This window comes from Dreissena polymorpha, unplaced genomic scaffold (genome assembly GCF_020536995.1).
Source record: "Dreissena polymorpha isolate Duluth1 unplaced genomic scaffold, UMN_Dpol_1.0 chrUn034, whole genome shotgun sequence".
Classification (NCBI taxonomy): domain Eukaryota; kingdom Metazoa; phylum Mollusca; class Bivalvia; order Myida; family Dreissenidae; genus Dreissena; species Dreissena polymorpha.
Genome location: NW_026273348.1, coordinates 260,203 through 280,000, shown reverse-complemented (window position 1 = coordinate 280,000; position 19,798 = coordinate 260,203). Strand labels below are relative to the sequence as shown.

Genomic DNA, 19,798 nt, shown 5'->3' with positions numbered 1-19,798 from the left:
GTGGTAGGTTTATATACCCCGATAAATGATTAAGTAACATTCAGCAAAGCCAGTGCTTTCTTTTAAACCAAAAGCTTTAGACTGACATTTGATCTTTCTGCACGGGTATTTTGTGTTTATTTAATTTGAGTATGACTGATAAAGTTGCAAATAAGAGTAGCAATTACTAACGAACGAATTCACGCGATAGTATATTCTCAACGATTACGACAGTAGTATTATCAAAACCAAACCTAGGTTATATTAGATGATCTCGCGTTTATATAGCAATTGTGTTCTGGTTAATTGTTATGATGACAGAAATAAACCTTAAATTATACATAACATGACGCATGTCTTTCAAATCATATTAAACCTGTATATTATTTTTCGTACTTAATATATTCATATAAAGAAACACAATGCCGCTAAAGTTACAACAAATTAACAAATACGATTCTTCATAAGCTGCTCTATGACGATGGCATACTTTACAAGAATCTTGCTAAAACAGAACAAATGCATTTGCATTTGTTGTTTTTCAATGTCGAATCATTTTATTTCCACCCATCAATACAACATAAGAAACAGAGCCTACTCTCATTTAATGATATGCGTTTACAAAGATGTGACATATTCTACAGTAATATGTTATATGACATATCAACTGTAATACACAAATTGCGATAAACATTACGAGTAGCAATTACTAACGCACGAATTCACGCGAGAATATACACTCAACGATTTCGACAGTATTATCCTTAAAACCAAACCTAGGTTATATTGGATGATCTCGCGTTTATATAGTAATTCTGTTCTGGTTGATTGTAATGATGAAATAAATAAAACCTAAAACATATACATTACGTGACGCATGTCTTTCAAATCATATCAAAACTGTATATTATTTTTCGTACTCAATTTATTCATATAAAGAAAAACGATCCCGCTAAAAATACAACAAATTAACAAATACGATTTTTCATAAGCTGCTCTTTGACGATGGCATACTTTACAAGAATCTTGCCAAAACAGAACAAATGCATTTGCAGTTGTTGTTTTTGAATGTCGAATGATTTTATTTCCATACATAAAATAAAACATAAGAAACATAGCTCACTCTCATGTAATGATATACGTTTACAAAGATGTGTAATATTTTACAGTAATATGTTATATGACATATCAACCGGAATAAAACATATTGCGATAAATATTTCCATAGTAAAAACCTATTTATGGTACATATACAGATCGATGAATAAAAATGAACATATAACAAAATGAGGTCAAAAATGTAAAAATAATATACTAACAAATAACGATGAATATAATCTTTGAAATATACATAATTTTGTTATTTTTTAAGGCGAAAAGAGTGATATACAAACAAACACATTCAATGCTAAAAAGATTTTGTTAGTTAATTCGCATAACGAATGAATCATATAAAACAAATGAACAGAATCATCTATTCGGAAAAGTATTACTTTTAATGTATGTTATTGAAACGTTTATCTTGCCACATTAGCTAATATATTCAAATTGAGTTTTAAAAAATCACACTTTCACGGTTCACGTTATGGTGATGTTCACTTAAATCTATTTTCATTATGTTTCAGAAAACATACATCCGCATAAAAAACATTATTAAATGTTCGAAGCAAAACATGCATGCTTTATATTTTTTCATGGTGATTAAGAATCTGAAATTTTGCTTGAAAATAACAACACAAAACATTAGTAATGATACTCAACAAACAATATGCAAATAATAAGATATAGGCTGAAGATGATTTTAATGATATTCTATACGGCGAAACAAATATTCATATTCCAAGAAATACAAATCTTAATCAGAAGAATAATTTGAACACATTTTTCGAGACATGTTTGCTTAACAATACTCAACAAACAATATGCAAATAATAAGATATAGGATGAAGATGATTTTAATGATATTCTATACGGCGAAACAAATATTCATATTCCAAGAAATACAAATCTTAATCAGAAGAATAATTTGAACACATTTTTCGAGACATGTTTGCTTCATTAGTGTACTACAATCGCATTTGAAAAAGGATGTTCATCAACAAGTCAATCTATAATCTATAACATGCCTAAACACTTACTTGTTATTATGGCAGAAAAAAAGGTTGGAAGCAGACAATAAATATATTGCTTTATATAAGATAACATATATAGCTTAAATAGAACCTAAACTGAGTATCTTCAAAGTATTTAAGGCACAGAGAATAACAAAAGAAATGCAAAACTATGATACATCAAACATTGTCAATTGCCAATGATCAAGGCGAAATACTTTACAAATAAGGAAGCACGATTTATGATAAACTTCTCATTCAGTCGATGAGTTAAATATATCTTTAAAGTTTCGAATGTATATCTTTTTTAGTTTTCGATATATTCTCCATACAAAATATATGTGCGAACATAGCTATATTCCAGGAAATATAGAAAATAACGTACACCATAAACACCAATTGACGGCATGTAATATAATAACGTCCTTCTTGTGTGCGTTACAACTTCATTCCAGAAAAGCTCAAAGAAAACAGTTTATTTCATGCACGTTTTTTTCTATAAATGAAGGAGGTAATTATAAAACTAACATGTGAGTTGGTGTTGAGGAATTAAACAATCATCACTCGCGGAATTCAAGCTATTAAAAATGATTTTTGGTCTTAACTCTCCTATTTCATTACAAATCACTACTCTTTGTTGGCGTATTCTTTATATTTATCGCTAAAAGTCATTTTCGTAAAGAACTCCGTCTGAGTATTTTGTCTGCCCTTGACCGTCGTACTTGCGTTCGTCATTTACCAGTTCTTCACACGGACCGATAGCGTCGTACATGTTGTCGTCTGGCAAGCCTTCAAAACGATATATGTTGTTTTCATAACTTTCTGACACTAAAATATATCACAGTTGTTATTCAATATGGTAAGGGATTTACAACACATCATTTATGTTAATACGTTTTTGTCTTTAATTACCCTGTGAATGAAATAAGATGTGCGTTGAATTAAGTGAAACCTTGGTGTAAACCTCCAAATACACCGTGCGATATATTATCTGAAGAATATATTATTTAAGAAGTGACGTATGTCTTATTATTTATTAAATATAACTTGGTAGTTGAATGAAATCAATCACTTACCTTGGGGACTATTTGATGATTGTAGTTCATTCCTAAACATAAATAAAACCGTTATCATAATATTCCAAACAATATACTGCTATTGACAAGAATTTTTGAAATACATTTGTAAACAATTTTATATTCACACTTGAATTTAAACAAAAATAATGTGTGTGAAACTTTTGTACTTACAGTTCAACGGCGTTTGGAGCCATCTTTTCTGTATTTGAAATAAAAAGAGTGTCTTACCTTAGTTAGATTAAAATAATGTTTATTAAATATGAGACTTAATGACAAGATATATTACACAATTAAAAAAGCTGGTAAAATGTGAAATTGTGTTGTTAAAACAAGCGTCTATAATATAAACAAAACAAAAAACAAACATTTAAGATGCAACACGGATTTAAACTTGGGTGACGGCATAGGAACAATTATTCCGAAACATTCGGGATTGAAATCGGTTTATACTTAAACACAACTCGAACTAAGCTCAACATTAACCACAAACACACATGTGTAAAATAACATATAAGCAAAGATTCGTTACTTAAATTTAAAACAATAAAATAAAGTAATACGTTCGATGCCTTGTAAGTTAATAATTCAACGGTTCCATTTTCCAAGAGTAACATAATTAAACATGTTGATAAACGAAAAAATGACATAAATACACGTATCATCTTAATCTATGATTGTTGACAAAATTTCAGAACCTATCATGTAGCGCATTAAATAATTAAATAATGTTTCTTACTTTTTTTCCTTTCGTGGCACACACAAGCAATGACTGTGACGCCAACTATCATCACCACACCAATAACCGAAGACACTGCAGTCCACACAATTGTCTCCAATGGCATTGCATCTTCATTGGCTATGAAATAAATAAGTTATTGCTGTTTTAGTAACAGCAGCAGTAGTAGAAGCAGTCGACGCAGTACTAGCAAAGTGTAATTAATAGAAGTGATAAGATTTGGGGTAGAGTAAAAGTAACAGTTGTAGAAGTAGTAACAGAAGTAGTAATAGTAGCTGCAGTATTAGTAGTAGTAAACGTAGTAGTAGAATTAGTAGAAGAGGTAGTAGAAGTGGTAGTTTTTGTTGTTGTTGTTGCATTAGACGTAGTAGAAGTAGTAGTAGTAGTAGTAGTAGTAGTATTAGTAGTAGTAGTAGTTCTAGCAGTAGTAGTAGTAGTAGTAGTAGTAGTAGTAGTAGTAGTAGTAGTAGTAGTAGTAGTAGTAGTAGTAGAAGTAGAAGTAGTAGTAGTAAAAGTGGTAGTAGCAGAAGCAGTAGTAGTAAAAGTAGTAGTAGTAGTATTAGTAGTTGTAGTAGTAGCAGAAGCAGTAGTAGTAATAGTAGTAGTAGTAGTAGTAGTAGTAGAAGTAGTAGTGGTAGTAGTAGTAGTAGTAGAAGTAGTAGTAGTAGTAGTAGTAGTAGTAGTAGTAGAAATAGTAGTAGTAGTAGAAGTAGTAGTAGTAGTAGTAGTAGTAGTAGTAGTAGTAGTAGTTGTAGTAGTAGTAGTAGTAGTAGTAGTAGTAGTAGTAGTAGTTATAGTAGTAGTAGTAGAAGTAGGAGGAGGAGGAGGAGGAAAAGGAGGTGGATGAAGTAGAGCAGGAATAGGAGCAGGAAAAGGAGCAGGAGCAAGAGGAGGTGCAAGAAAAGGAGCAGAAGGAGAAGCAGCAGAAGGAGGAACAGGGAGAGGAGCAGGAAGATGAGAAGGGAGAGGAGTAGGAGGTGGAAGTGGAGCAGGCGGAGGAGGAGGACGAGGAGGAGTACGTGTAGGAGATCGAGAATTGGTACAAGGAGGCGGATTAGGGGGGGACGTGGAGGAGGACGAGGTGGTTGACGAGGATGAGGACGAGGAGGAGAACGAGATGGAGGACGAGAAGGAGGACGAGGCGCAACAGGAGGGGAGCAGGAGGAGGAGGAGGAGCAGGAGAAGGAGGAGGAGGCGGAGAAAAGGAGAAGAAGCAGCAGGAAGAGGAGAATGAGTAGAAGCATCAGGAATAGCAGGAAGAGGATGAGTAGCAGGAGCAGCAGGAACAGCAGGAGGAGGAGCTGCAGCAGGATGAAGAGGAGGAAGAGTAGGGGGAGGAGCAGGATTAAGAGCAGGAGAAGGAGGATTAGGGGAAGGAGGAATAGGAGGAATAGCAACAGGGTTAGCAGAATATACCCGTTGCCTTTATAAAGAACTCATGAATTATTATCGGGACAAACATTCGTGTGTACGTTCGCAAGTCTTCTTTTAAACAATCAATTATTGATCTTTTTAAAGAGTAACACTGACTTCAGATAAAACCAGTGTGATGTTAAGGGTCTGTCGTGTCATCAATGGTATAGCTCCAGTTAACCTTAGGGAAATGTTTTTGTTTCAATGTTTCTCTGCTCGAGGGCGGTACACATAACTGTATTTGATCTTTTTAAACAGTTTAACTTTCTTCCAGGTAAAATCAGGGTGATGTTTAAACTCGAAGCTGTTGTCGTTCGTGTCATCAATTCTACATTACTAGCAGGGAAGTGTTTGTATCTGCTCGAGAACTGTACAGATTGCGGTCTCAAAATAAGACAAAATTTCTAGATTCTTTCAACAAACAAAATGTGATTATAGAAATAATGTTGTTTTCTGTCTAACATTTTGAAAAAAAAGTACCTCATTATATTCAGAATTTAGAGTCTGAAGCCAGTTAGAGATAAAGGCTGAAAACCCATCTGTATACATTATTTCACAAACAACGAGTGTTCTAGTCGGAATATAAAGTCTGCATTGCTATTAACATAAACAGTAAATAATGATTACTTTAAGGGTCTTGAACAGAAATGTATATTTTTTACATTTTGTTCTTAACTTAATGACTGCTATGTAATTGTGCAGCTCAATAGACTGTGTTAATAATGTTTGCGCTGTATAAATGCTAGGTATTTGAATGTGCATTTATAGTCTCTAAAGAATTGTGATGACCTTTAGCCTATACAAAACAGAACAAGAATTGCATTATAATATAATAACTAAAAATGATTTCAGAACTTAGCTATCAAATTAAGCATGTTTTTGATGAACGTGGAAACGTTCCGTTCGCGTTTTTATATCGCATTTAAGAGGGCAAGTGCTTCGAACAGTTTGGTAATATGTATTGCGTTCAACAATGTAGGTGAATTTCAAAATAATTAATTTTTCGGAAATTAAAAGTCTGTGTTTAAATAACATTATACTAATTAATAACGTATATCTGTGTACGTATTGCTTCGTTTAACTATGTTACTACATTACTGCAATTAACACTGTTTATGTGGATTCAATTAATATGCTCAATTAAGTAATCCAAATCTATACCAATATTACTATACATAACATATGTGTTCATTAATACGTGTGCACATGCAGGAATCGTAAATGCAAAATCACTAGAAGTTATATGCGAACGCTACCTATCTTACTTAAATATATGATATATGTATTATATGTTTGGTATTTTATCCTTAATATCAATTCACAACATACTTTCATTACACGCTATTCCTTTCCATCCGTCTTCACAGACCCCATTTCCACATGCACCCGTAACACTGTCGCATGAGCCCACAAGGCAACGACATTGCTGTGAACAGTTTACACTGTAACTTCCAAGTGGGCAGTCTGAAAACAAAAACGTTGTATGTATTCATTATTTGATAGTACGTTAATATATCACGCATTAGAGAACAGGTTTACGGTTGTTTTACAAATGCACAGCAAATTGTGCAACTTACAGAAAAACTCTTAACGTTTTCTGAGGGACAAATCATGTATTCAGTAATCAAGAAATAAAGCCCACGCTTTTCGCGAGGATGATGCGATGACTTGAAGTAAAATTTTCGCTTGCGTTTAATCAGGGCAAACTATTAACAATAAATTCTGGAGAACTATTGAATTCTAGGTTAAATTTGTTTACATTGCATTAAAAAATATGGGCATTGGTTAAGGAAATGAAAAAAATGGACAAAAACGCATTTTAAATGCTTACATGGCATAATATATTATTAGAACAATTTTAAACATATGATATTACACTGAAAGCAAAGTCAAAAGGTAGATAAATACGTGTTTGAGATAACCAAACAAGGTATATATATATACCTTGTAATATATATTATGTGTAATATATATGTTATATATAACCCAGTGTATATATTACCAAAAATGACCTTTCAATTAATTAAAGGTAAGTGGTGTGGTTTCATAGCTGTGATGAAGTGCAGAATTGTAATAAGAACATGTAGAAAAATTGTTTTTAATGACACTCAACGGTAGCATTCTTATAATGATTCCTACCTTGAACGGAGAATGTATACGTCAGATTGAAACCCCTTGCACTACTGACTGAGTCTGTGAGAAAGAAAATACAGACAACGTTTGATTGCGATTTAAATCCTACAGGAGGTTTTGTCCCACAGTACTTTCCAATCGACAGAGAGAAGGCGTTAGGTCCGTTGAAGAGCTCCAGGTGGTCAAGTCTGCACAGCTTGTGGGACTCCATAACAACGTCTGTAAAGTTCAACTGAAAACACAAGAGGCAAGTAATTTAGAGTTAATTAATGGGGGTGAAACTTGTGTACATGTAATACATATTGAAGCTTTGATAACACATTTGAAATTATTAATTTCAAATGTAACACGGTAATAATAAAGAATACTATCAGAATGCTCTTAAATTCCAAATGTTATGTGAATATGATCCAGTTTCTTTATTCATACACAAATTAATAAAAAAAAATATATTTGGTGATTAATTGCACCATTATAAAAATGTCAAATATGCACATTGATCTGGCTGCCTTCTGGTGCTTTTATGATCCAGGTACATCGCTCATTGTTGTTGTAATCGTTCGGGAAGTTGGGGCTCGTGATGACCCCAATCGGATCAGTCAGGACACCGCCACACTCTGTAAAAGCACGTGATACAAAATGCTGAAATACAATTGAATTAGAATTTTTAAAGAAAGATTGTACCATTTTGTATATGTGTTAAATTGTAATATATTGATAAAATATGTTACAATAACACAAAATAGGCAAGAAAAAATATACATTGAATACGAATTTCATAAATGCAGCAAGACAAATTAGCGCCCGAGCCAATTTTGACGAAGATATTTCGCAGATGTTTTCCTACAATAAACGAAGCATTCGTCTTTTTATTAGGATCAGAATTAGTGTTCGTGTGTCGTACGAATAGATATCGTTGCAGGAATTTAAAATGTACCGTAAAACTAAATTTAGATTCACATGGTACATGCATGATTTACATGCTGGCGAATTCGACTGTACAGACATTATCGATTTCATAATAAAATATCTGGCTTAATTCGCATTTTTCGACACATGTTCTTCTTAACTTTGGTTTTAACTTATATTGAAACATATGTTTAATAAGTGTTTTTACACATTTTAAATAAATGTATAAATATTTTACAAAATCGTATAATCTTCCTTTAAGATTCAAAGAAAAATTCCATTAAAAACAGTATTTATTATAATAGCTTGAGTTTTTTTATTATTATCCACTAAAATCAGTTAAATTTTTTATTAAAACATAAAAGTTTTCAAAATGAATATTAATACTTTTGGTCTGATTTATATTTCAAAAACCATTATGTATAGGCGCTAATAAGCACAGCAGTTTAATAACTTTACTCTAATTAATTTGTAAATCATTGTTCCAATAACATTTTATTAATTAAGCAAGCGTGTCTTTGTAAGTTCGTCTTTCATGTGAAGTTACGTCATATCAATTAATCATGTTAATAAATACATCAAATTTATATTTTAAAAGACATTTCGGAAACCACGATTGACATGGATATTGGTGATAAATTTGAAAATGAAACTAATGGAAGAATAAATATTAAACGTGTTCAAATTTTAACATGATCTATTAACAAAATAAAATCAAATGTAACAGTTTTTGTATCTGTTACGTGTTGGAGGCCAATGGCCATTTAAATACAAAAAATAAATATTATGATTCAAAATACGTTATACACATGGTTTTATTAAACTTTTAAATACGTTATACACAGCGTTTTATTAAACTTTTAATGTTGGAAGCAGCATTATTAAATAGCAACATATTACTATCTTACAATTATTTGTACACTGAGTTATTAGAGCCCCCTCCCCCGTCCAGTCCAACAGTGGAACAAATATGATACCATCTGCAGTTGAATGCTATATGGATCTGGTCTTGATATCGCATAGCGAGAGACTCAAGTGTATGCTGACTTGTATCACTTCTTTATAGTGTATAAAACTTATTGATAAGTCTGCAATGCTCATTCAATATGTTAAATGACGAGCTCGGAAGAATCATTAACATCATAGAGACTACGGAACATATAAGTATGTAGTCCTTATTCAACCGCGGAAAAAGGAACCGGGTTATTTTTAAATACGACTCAGCAGCTATATCAATAATTATTTCAATATCAGACCTATATATACAATCATGTTATTTTATGTTGTAACCTTTTTTGTTAGTTATCATTTGAGTAAGAATATGTTATTTCCTTATCCAACTTGAATAAGGAATGAAGATTATTTTAATTTCTGTAATTAAACCGCGAAAAAGAAAGTCTTGTATCGAAAGTGAGAAGAAGCGTAGTGCAATACATATTTCTAATTTCCAAACTACGAATAACATGATGTTCATGCTTATGTTATACTTGTTTGTTAATTATCATTTAAAATAAAATATCATAAACTCATCGTCAAAAATAAAAGGTTTTCGAGCAAGGAACACACTACTTGCCCATTCCTTATTCGAAGGCTATAATTTCGTATACTTAAATTCGGATCATATACTTCTAGCACAGCGAAGCTTAATATTCTATATTATTTGCTGTGTTAATTGTAATACTTTGTTTCTATCTCTGACAATGTCTTTGAAGATTAATTGACTCTAAACTTCGGCCGAGACAACATGATAGCTGAATATTAAGCATTGTTAAATATCCCATTCCGTTCTCAAACATAAACAGTTACGAAGGGATATTATTAAGATGCATAGCGATTTGAAAACGTAATCATAAACACACGATAGCACCGGACACAGTGGTTCAGGTTCCTCTGACTGAAAAGCTTATGCATATATAACTACATATGTGACCTTACAAGTCATATCGTAATCGCGGTCTATGGATCCCGCGAACAGCGATGTCGGTCACACTTTACGCTGTAACTTGCGATTGTGAAGTCTGACACTCATAACGCGTACTGTATTCATAGTTTGATAGTATGTGTATATATCAGGCTTGTGTTGTGCGACAAACAATAACAATTAACAGTTTAAGTACGCGGGTCAACCTTGAAAAAAGCCTGTCTTTTAATAGGACATGTTGCTAATTTCAATCTATTCAGCTTCATAATCGAATCGGCTTATCAGCGCCTATGCAGCCAAATTTACGTTGTCTAAATACAAATACAAATACATGTCACTTATAAAGCGCAAAAATTATTATTAAAATATTCTATTGCGCTTCACAAACACTGCACATTGGTTATCCGTGAAATAGATTGAACGAATGAGTTTTAATACTTGATCTAATACAGCCCTCATTGTCAATGATTTTTAAGTGGCTTGGTAGATTGTTCCACCACTTCGGGCCAACAACAGCTAAAGATCTATCTGCCATCTGAGTTCGCCTCCTGGGAATAACAAGATTACAGTCACTTTGTGATCGAAGTCTATACCGACTGCTTGCTGGGACAAACATTTCTTGCAAGTAGCCAGGAGAATAACCATGGACAACACGAAAGACCATAACCAGGACTTTGTACATGATTCTAGCTTTTACTGGCAGCCAGTGGAGTTGTTTCAAGAGTTCAGCACTTGTTTGATCAAATGACGCATTCAGGACCACTCTTGCGGCATGATTTTGAGTCCGCTGAAGCTTTTGAATTTGGTAATCTGGTAGATCGGTGAATAAACCATTGCAAAAGTCAATATGGGAGTGTACAAGACCATGCACTAACACCTCCGCTGACTTCTGTGTCAAATGCCTGCGTATAGCTTTTAAATTACGCAATTGCATTTGGGCAATTTTGCACTTCTTCGTGATGTGAAGGTCAAGGTTAAGAGTGTTGGTCATTGTAACACCAAGATCTCTCACACGGTCTACTTACTTAGCCATGCATCCTCCAACACTCACACTTGATATGGACATTTTAGATAATTGTTGCCTTGTTCCGTATAAAATGATTTCTGTTTTTGATTGGTTCATTTTCAGCTTGAAATTTGTCATCCAGTTTATAATATCATTGAGACACTTATCAAGTTGTTGTATCACGTATGCTTCATTTTCATGATTTCCTGCCTGAATCTTTAAGGCAATCTTGTGGTCGTCTGCATAGCCATACAGATCAGCTGGATACTTCTTAACCACCTTGTTGAGGGCCGATATATACAGAGTGAAAATCACTGGTCCAGCACAGGCGCCTTGGGGGACGCCGAATCTCAAAAGCTCAGTGTCAGATGAAGATTGTTCAATCAAAACTTTCAGTGTTATGTTAGTCAGGTATGACTCAATCCATTTTAATGGGGTACTTTGGATTCCAAACTCATTTCGGAGAATTTGAATAAGAATATGAATATCAATAGTGTCAAACGCAGCACTTAGGTCTATCATTATTACAATAGTTATTAGGTTTCTGTCTATGGTTTCCAAAAGGTCATTGTACATTTTTACCATGGTTGTCTCTACTCCATGATGTTTTCGATAGGCACTTTGATATGTTGGCAGGAGCTTATTTGACTCAATATGGTTGTTTATCTGATGTATTGCAGCCTTCTCAAGAAGTTTTGAAAGAAATGTTAGATTTGACACAGGACGATAATTTTGCAGTTCAAGTGGAAGTCCTTTCTTCTTTAAAAGAGGTTTAATGACAGCTCCCTTCCACTCGTCAGGAAACACACCAGAAAGCAGTGAGCGATTGACGATTTCCGTCACAACAGGTACTAGTTGTGTAAAAATGAGCTTTGAGTTTAGTTGTTGGAAAGACATCCAATTCACATGTTGTAGGTTTTGATGAATAACACAGTTTTGCAATATCATTTTCTGAAAAAGGCTTGAATTCAGTAAACATGTTCATACCATGATTATCTTGTCTGCAAAGTAACGCAAGAAATCATTTGCAAGCGAGACTACACTGATGTGACACGGGAGTGGATTGACTTTTGACCTTCCTAGTAAATCAAATGTTACCGCATACAACTTCTTGATGTTTCCAGCTGCATCACCTATTTTATCCTGGTAATAACCACATGGAAATGTATACACATGGAGATGTGAACGTGTCACATATCAATATTTACCTGTATCAAGCATTTAAGCAAATCAAACAGCAATACATGTTGTTTTAATTTAGAGACAATGACTTCAACGCTCTTTGCATCAGTACTATTTATTCAGTAATCAAGTGTTGAAGCCAACGCTCTTAGCGAGAATGATGCGACTGTGTATTTGTTAATACAATGGGTTAACGTCAGGTTAACTAAAGTCGACAATACGTTTTGCATTTCAAACATTGAATAACACGCAATTGAAAATACTTACATGAACTTATATCTTATTTTAACAATTAAAAAATATGGATATAACATTTTGATGCATTTTGGGTAAATACGTGATTGAGACGGAAAAAACAATGCTAATACATAAATAATTACATCAATGAACTGTCAAGTTATATCGTAATCGCGATCCTTGAATCTCCCGAACAGCGATGTTACGGATCTTTGCAGGGCTCGCGTTGATGACGCCATTTGAGGCATAAGCGTAAATATTGAACATTAGGCTAAAGAAGTCTTATTTATGAAAATGATAGTGTCGACTCTGATACCAATGTATGATGTTGTCCGGTACTCGTGTTCACTCAATAGGCTTATATACATTGGATCGAAATCACATAATAATGTAATTCTTTACTGAGTATATATAATTCCGATAGACGTTTATAAACACAAACATATCTGCAACATTAAATCAAGCGCTTTCCGAAAGCGTATGTAGTTGATAAACAAAATATTTTAACAATTCCATCATCTCGTAACCTTACGCACGTCTGAAATAATTTTATTAAATATTTACTTGAAGGATGTCATACTTTTACTAAAATAAACTTATATATCTGAAATATCAAATATTATAAGTATCCTTAGTGTTCATTTTTGCATCACGGCTGACTTCTTTAATCTCAAAGTACCTATGCTTTGAATATTTTGACGATGGTCTCTAATCAGTTGTTTGATCATAAACCCTCAATCATCTAATTAACAGAAGTGTTCTTAGACAAACATACTCAAAGAAATATGTTTAAATTTTTTATATATGTTTGGTATATTAGACTCCCCGTAGATAAACATGTGCGATATTTGCTTATGACGGGTTTTAAAACATTCACTGAGATTTTATGGTAAAAGGTCAAACTTTTGAAGCACACATTCCCTGTTTATAACTAAGGTCAAGTCGATGTACTTATTACAGCTGTGTCAGGAAATAATACAATTATTATCAAATATTTAATATTATTTCACAAACTAATGACAACATGAAACATTCTCGGAAATTTAGATTGCAAATAGAAATAACTGCTGAAGAACAATCTCGTTCATACTGAAATTGAATCATATCATAGGTCGATTAAAGTAATTACCTAATTAAATGTACGAAAATACGACCAATTGTACAAACATGCCAAACAGTGAAGTGCGCAAAATTATCAGGGGCCCAAGATTGCCGGACATGACTGTATTTAATCAGTTACATTCTGTGACGTAACAACGTTGCAGTTGCGCCCATCAGGATGCGTATTGATTATTGCGCAATTATCATCGATATGGTAGCAGATTATATAGTCGAGGCATAAGATACGGGTGCTGTAACCCCCAAATTTGCATGGATGGCATGTTGTAACTATTTAACACATATTCTTATGCATGTATGAATGCTCCATTAAGTTGTGTAATTTGCGCTTTATGTATGTCTTTTTACAATGATAAATACTTTAAAAGTGTCACGTTTTGCGTAATTTAAAAATCGTTTTTTCAATGGCATTGTATTAATTAAGCTAGCGTGTTTTGGTCAGTGTATGGTCTGTACTGCGCAATCACCTTTCAACAATAAGCACTGTGCATGAGACAACCATTTATCCGCTTAAATACTTCATCCAAATCAATCCCGAAATCACTGTACATAATATATGTGTTCATACATATCTGTGCACATGTACGACTCAAAAAGGCCAATCTGTCGCCAGTATTCTAAAGCATTAGTTATATGCCAGCGTTACCTTATGCTATTTACATATATGAAATATTTGTTGTTGTTTTTTAATTTTTAGCAATTGAGAACCTACTTTCACTACACGCTTTTCCCGTCCATCCGTCTTTACAGACACCATTTCCACATGCACCAGTAACACCGTCACATGGGCCCAAACGGCAATGGCATTGCTTGGAACAGTTAACGCTGTAATTTCCGAGTGGGCAGTCTGAAAACAAACGCTTGAAACTTTCGGTAACCGGAGTGCCATGTATGCATTTTTACAATAGCGATGAACTTAAAAGTTACCAGTTTTAAGAAAATTCAAATCGTTGTTCAAATAACTTTGTATGAATTAAGCAAGCGTTTCTATGTTAGTGTTGTCCTTCGTGTGTGATATTATGTCATAGAAATTAATACAAGTTTGTGCATTCCATAAATGCTCATACAAATAATCCAAATCAATACTACATTGTTGTAGTCTATGTATTTGCTCAAAACATATCTAAAAACCTTTACGAACCTAAAATGGTCAATATTGTGTGAGATTGTTAGAGTGTTATATTCAGACGCTACCTATCTTATTTACCTTAAGTCGAAACCCGATGGCTCAAACTGACGGGGACCGACAAGAACAATTTCAGACATCCGAAATTCATGTGAATCAATCCAATAAACGATAAGGTTAATAACATAATTTACTCAAATCAGTTAATAACTGAGTCAATTACAAGTTTGCAACAGATAATTATAGCGTGGTACTTATCAAGCGCTCAAAATTTATGTTCAGATCTATACAACTTTAAGGGCGTTCAAGCCAAACCAACCAAAATAAGGTGTGACCTTTATGACTGGGTTGATACAATTGTTCGAGCTAAGTGATAATTCGACTTTCGCGATTTGTTGTCGAGTCAAATGATCAAAATTTATACGAATACGTTGCAATAAAAATTTAGCTTGTTGAAGAGATTTCAATCAAACCGGAAATTTAAGTTAAGCGGCATCGAGCCATCGCGTTTCGACAGCATATGATATATTTGTTTTATGTTTTTTCCTCATTATCAATTAAAAGCTTACTTTCATTACACGCTATTCCTTTCCATCCGTCTTTACAACCCCCATTTGCACATTCACCTGTTACACTGTCGCATGGGTTAAAACGGCAATGGCATTCTTTGGAACAGTTTACGCTGTAACTTCCAAGGGGGCAGTCTGTACACAAACAATTAAAACTTTTGGTAACCTTCATGACATGCTTGTCGGTTTTCTAAAAGTTGCCTAACAATAACCAGTTTTACGTTAATTCAAAATCGATCGTTATTTAAAAAAAATGTGTTTTAAATAAGAACACTTGTTTTTGTACGAAACATTATTTAATGTGCAAATACGTCATCGAAATTAACACCATTTATTTGAATGAAATAACTATGATAAAATAATTAATCAAAATCAATAACGACGTGTCTGTATATTATATATGTGTCATAAACGTCATTTACAAATTTAAATGGTAAATATGTTGTCAGATGTCAAGGGTGTTACATGCGGATGCTACCTATCGTCATTGCACACATGAGCTATTTGTGCTTTTGTTTCAATAATATCCTTTGACAACTTACTTTCATTACACGCTGCTCCTTTCCATCCGTCTTTACAGATACTATTTCCACATGCACCCGTAACACTGTCGCATGGGCCTACAAGGCAATTGCATTGCTTGGAACAGTTTTCGCTGTAAGTTCCTTGCGGGCAGTCTGTCAACAAAAGTACACAACATGTATTTTTGACTTTGTATACTATATGTTCCCCATATTGTATCGATGTATACCTTGGAGAAATAGACCATTGTTTTGTTCTGACTACAAAAATAGATGTTATGTTAATACGATTAAATAGTACATAACTGTGTCTCCAATGTGTTGGGCGACAAACAATCACCGTTCGTTCCCAACATCAAATATTAACGGTTTTACATACTGTAAAATCATTAAAGTTCGTGTGGTTCTAATTTTCGTGGATTTCGTTGTTCCGCCGAACCACGAATTCAAGTACCAACGATTTTTTATACATTTTAATCCGAAATCGGTCGTTTTCGAATGTCATTTCCGACATTTGTTTTGTTGTCGGTTGTCCGAGATATTTGTTTTTTGTAATAGTAACTTCACTTCAGTAGGTCACATTACACTTTATCTCGACTAATTAAAATAATTCCGAATTGTAAATGTTGTTGTTATTTTCCACTAATTTGACGTAAATTAAATATGTTTGAACTAAGATGTTTATGATTACTTAGTATTATAAGAACTACGATGTTAATGATTAATCAGTATGAATAACAAGTAGTGTGTTTATATAAAATATCAATTTGTTCGCCATCCAGTGCATTAATTAAACACTTAAGTCGTGTGATTTTTTTCTTTTTTATTCATCAAAATGCCGTTGTAAATTGCGTAACGCGCAATTTTTGCCCTGGTTTCGTCACAGTAAGAACCGTATTCCCCACGCATCCGTTTACGTCCATTGACCATTTCTTCTACTGCATCGTTAGCGGCCTGTGTTAATAAAGCTTCAGACATAGACAGAGCCTTTGCAGGGTCGGGCAATCCTGCCATAGTAGGAGAACGTGTCTGTACTGTTCCCGTTTTCAACCATTTTGAAAGAGACATTGTTTGAACGCTAGTTAATACGATATGTTGTTTTCTTGATAAGTTTTTGGTTAATAATGCTTTTATAATCAAGCACGGTATATACACTGTACATCAACGACTGTCCTCTTTTACGGGCCGTCGTCAAATTAACAGTTTGCAGATAGTATCACATATGTCAATTAGTGCCAATTAAACTTAAAAGAGACATTACGGTTTTCACACGTGTATTTTGGGGACCTTATTACTCAATTGTTAATACTAGGGGACCAATTGCGCTGTGATTTACAAATATTGTTAAAACAACAATGATGGCAATTAGCGAGTGGGGACCCACAAGTGCGCCGCTTTATCGCTCTTATCGACAATTATCGGAAACACTTTCATGCTTCAGTGCACATTAACCTCGAGTCTTGCTGTCAACACAGATAAGCAGATTATGCTTCGTTATTACTCTGGTTGTTTTAATAAAACTTCAATAATTATGACGGTAAGTTGTTTTTTATTTGAAATCCACGAAATTACGTGTCAACGAATTAGTTGTTTTTTATTTGAAATCCACGAAATTACGTGTAAACGAATTAGTTGTTTTTTTATTAAACCACGAAATTTCATACCGACGAATTTCTATACGTTTACAGTAATTGCGCGGGCCACACATGAAATAAATCCTATATTTCAATTTGACATGATGATATGATTTATTCTGCTTTGTTATCTTATCAACAAAAGTAGCCGACTTCTCGCTTTTCACATGGAGATAATACCATCCCTGAACTTGTCACAGATCAATACTGACCTGTATCAAGCATTGTAGAAAAATAGGCAGCAATACAGATTTGTTTTAATTTAGAGAAAATGATTGTCATTTTATAAAAATGCACATGTTAACCATGGTAGTAATGTCGAAGCAGCATAAAATACTTTAAACTCAGAGGAAAGGTTTGCCATTTTTTAAATACAAAATCACTTCAAATCGTGTAATAAAAAGTGAAGATCCTAACGTTCTCTGTGCCACGATTTTTTTTATTCAGCAATCGAATCGAAAAGCCCTCGATGTTCGCGACAAAGATTATAGGTTGTCCTTGAAGCATTATTTTTACCTGCTTTTAATCAGAACCAATTATTAACATCAAATTCTGGAGAACTGTCTATCTGTAGGTACACTTTGTTAACATTACATTAACAAAAGTTGGAAATGCGGTTTGGATTCCAAGTATTGAATAACATGCATTTGACAAGTCTTACATGGGATATTATCGTATATGAACGATTTAAAACAGATGCACGCAAAAGGTAGGTAATACGTGTTTGAGATAGTCAAGCTATTCTTTTGAATATGTAACTACACGAATGACATGACAAGTAATATCGTTATCGCAATCAGTGGATCCCACGAGCCGCGCTGTAACGGAGCTGTTCTAATAAATTATTAAATCATAAGAAATAGATACCAGAAACATAAATTGAATGGAAGAAAAGTGCAGATTGTGATTTAAAACATGTCGAATGTTGGATTTTTAATCGACACGCAAAAGGGAGCATTATTATAATGAATCCTACCTCGTGTGAATGTGTAAGTCATTCTGAAACCCTTATAGGAAGTGCTGCTGTCTGTTGAGAAGACAATGTAGATATAATTCGACTGCAACTTAAATCCCATAGGTGGCACTGTCCCGCAGTACTTTCCAATTGACAGAGAGGAGGCATGAGGTCCGTTGAAGAGCTCCAGGTAGTCATGTCTACACAGGTCGTCGAATTCCATTGCAAAGTCTGTAATGTTCAACTGAAAACACATGGGGCAAGTAATTTCGTGTGCATTTATTGTGCGTAATTGTGTACCTGTAAAACATTATGCAGCTTGAATAACATATTTTAAATATGACATGAAAATGTAAATTTATAATAACCAAGAAAAATTTTAGATTCATTTTATATTTCAAATGTAATATTACCCAGTTTCCGTATACAATGCCACACAAAAGTTGAATAAAAGTATAATTGTTGTTGATTTATTGAACAGTGATTAAAATGTGAATAATGTACATTGATCCGGCTGGCATCTGGAGCGTTGATAAACCAGTTACAATGAACATTGTTGATGTAATTCGACGGGAAGTTCGGACTCGTGATGACGCCATATGGATCTGTCAGGACCCCGCCACACTCTGAAAAGGTAAGTGTTATAAAATGCTGATATAAAATTGAATGAGCATTCTAAAGCTTCAGAGTAAAATGTATTTTAGTAGTCTTTATTTTTGTTAAGTCACTGAATTCAGTTAAATTGAGTGTGCAATCATTACAGATTCCAACTTAATATTAATCCTGTTTGTCTGATTTAAATTTCGATTATCTTTGTTTATCGGCGCTTATAAAAATGTTAATATTATTTATTGAATATGCAAATGCTGATTCCGTCATAAAATGTTTAATCAATTCCAATAATTTAAGTAAAATAGATATGAATATCGGTGTAACTGGTTTATCAACGCTCCAGAGGCCAGCCGGATCCATGCACATAATACAAATAAAACAATAAAGACATTAGCAAAATCATGTTTGACATGGATATTTATAATAAATTTGAAAAATAAATTTAAGGAATAATATTCGGTCCGTGTAAACACCGTCTTTTCCTTTTTCGTTTTGAGTTCGACACACCGAAACATGAGAATTAAGGCATATGCATATTAGTTTATATTCCGATTGT

General features: G+C 33.6%; 1 protein-coding gene across 2 annotated transcripts in view; it reads right to left on the bottom strand.

Annotated features, from left to right (window-relative positions):
* Positions 1 to 886: 886 nt before the first annotated feature.
* Positions 887 to 19,798, bottom strand: part of LOC127863762 (deleted in malignant brain tumors 1 protein-like) — a 92,239-nt gene continuing 73,327 nt past the window's right edge. For both annotated transcript variants that reach the window (XM_052403400.1, XM_052403401.1), the window contains 12 exons: positions 19,135 to 19,256; positions 18,652 to 18,874; positions 16,063 to 16,197; positions 15,521 to 15,655; positions 14,538 to 14,672; positions 7,947 to 8,068; positions 7,458 to 7,683; positions 6,648 to 6,782; positions 3,906 to 4,025; positions 3,341 to 3,368; positions 3,167 to 3,198; positions 887 to 2,918 (listed from right to left, as the gene is read on the bottom strand). In XM_052403400.1, coding sequence (XP_052259360.1) covers positions 2,752 to 2,918; positions 3,167 to 3,198; positions 3,341 to 3,368; positions 3,906 to 4,025; positions 6,648 to 6,782; positions 7,458 to 7,683; positions 7,947 to 8,068; positions 14,538 to 14,672; positions 15,521 to 15,655; positions 16,063 to 16,197; positions 18,652 to 18,874; positions 19,135 to 19,256 — 1,580 coding nt within the window. In that variant the 3' untranslated portion in view covers positions 887 to 2,751. The remainder of the gene's footprint in view (positions 2,919 to 3,166; positions 3,199 to 3,340; positions 3,369 to 3,905; positions 4,026 to 6,647; positions 6,783 to 7,457; positions 7,684 to 7,946; positions 8,069 to 14,537; positions 14,673 to 15,520; positions 15,656 to 16,062; positions 16,198 to 18,651; positions 18,875 to 19,134; positions 19,257 to 19,798) is intronic.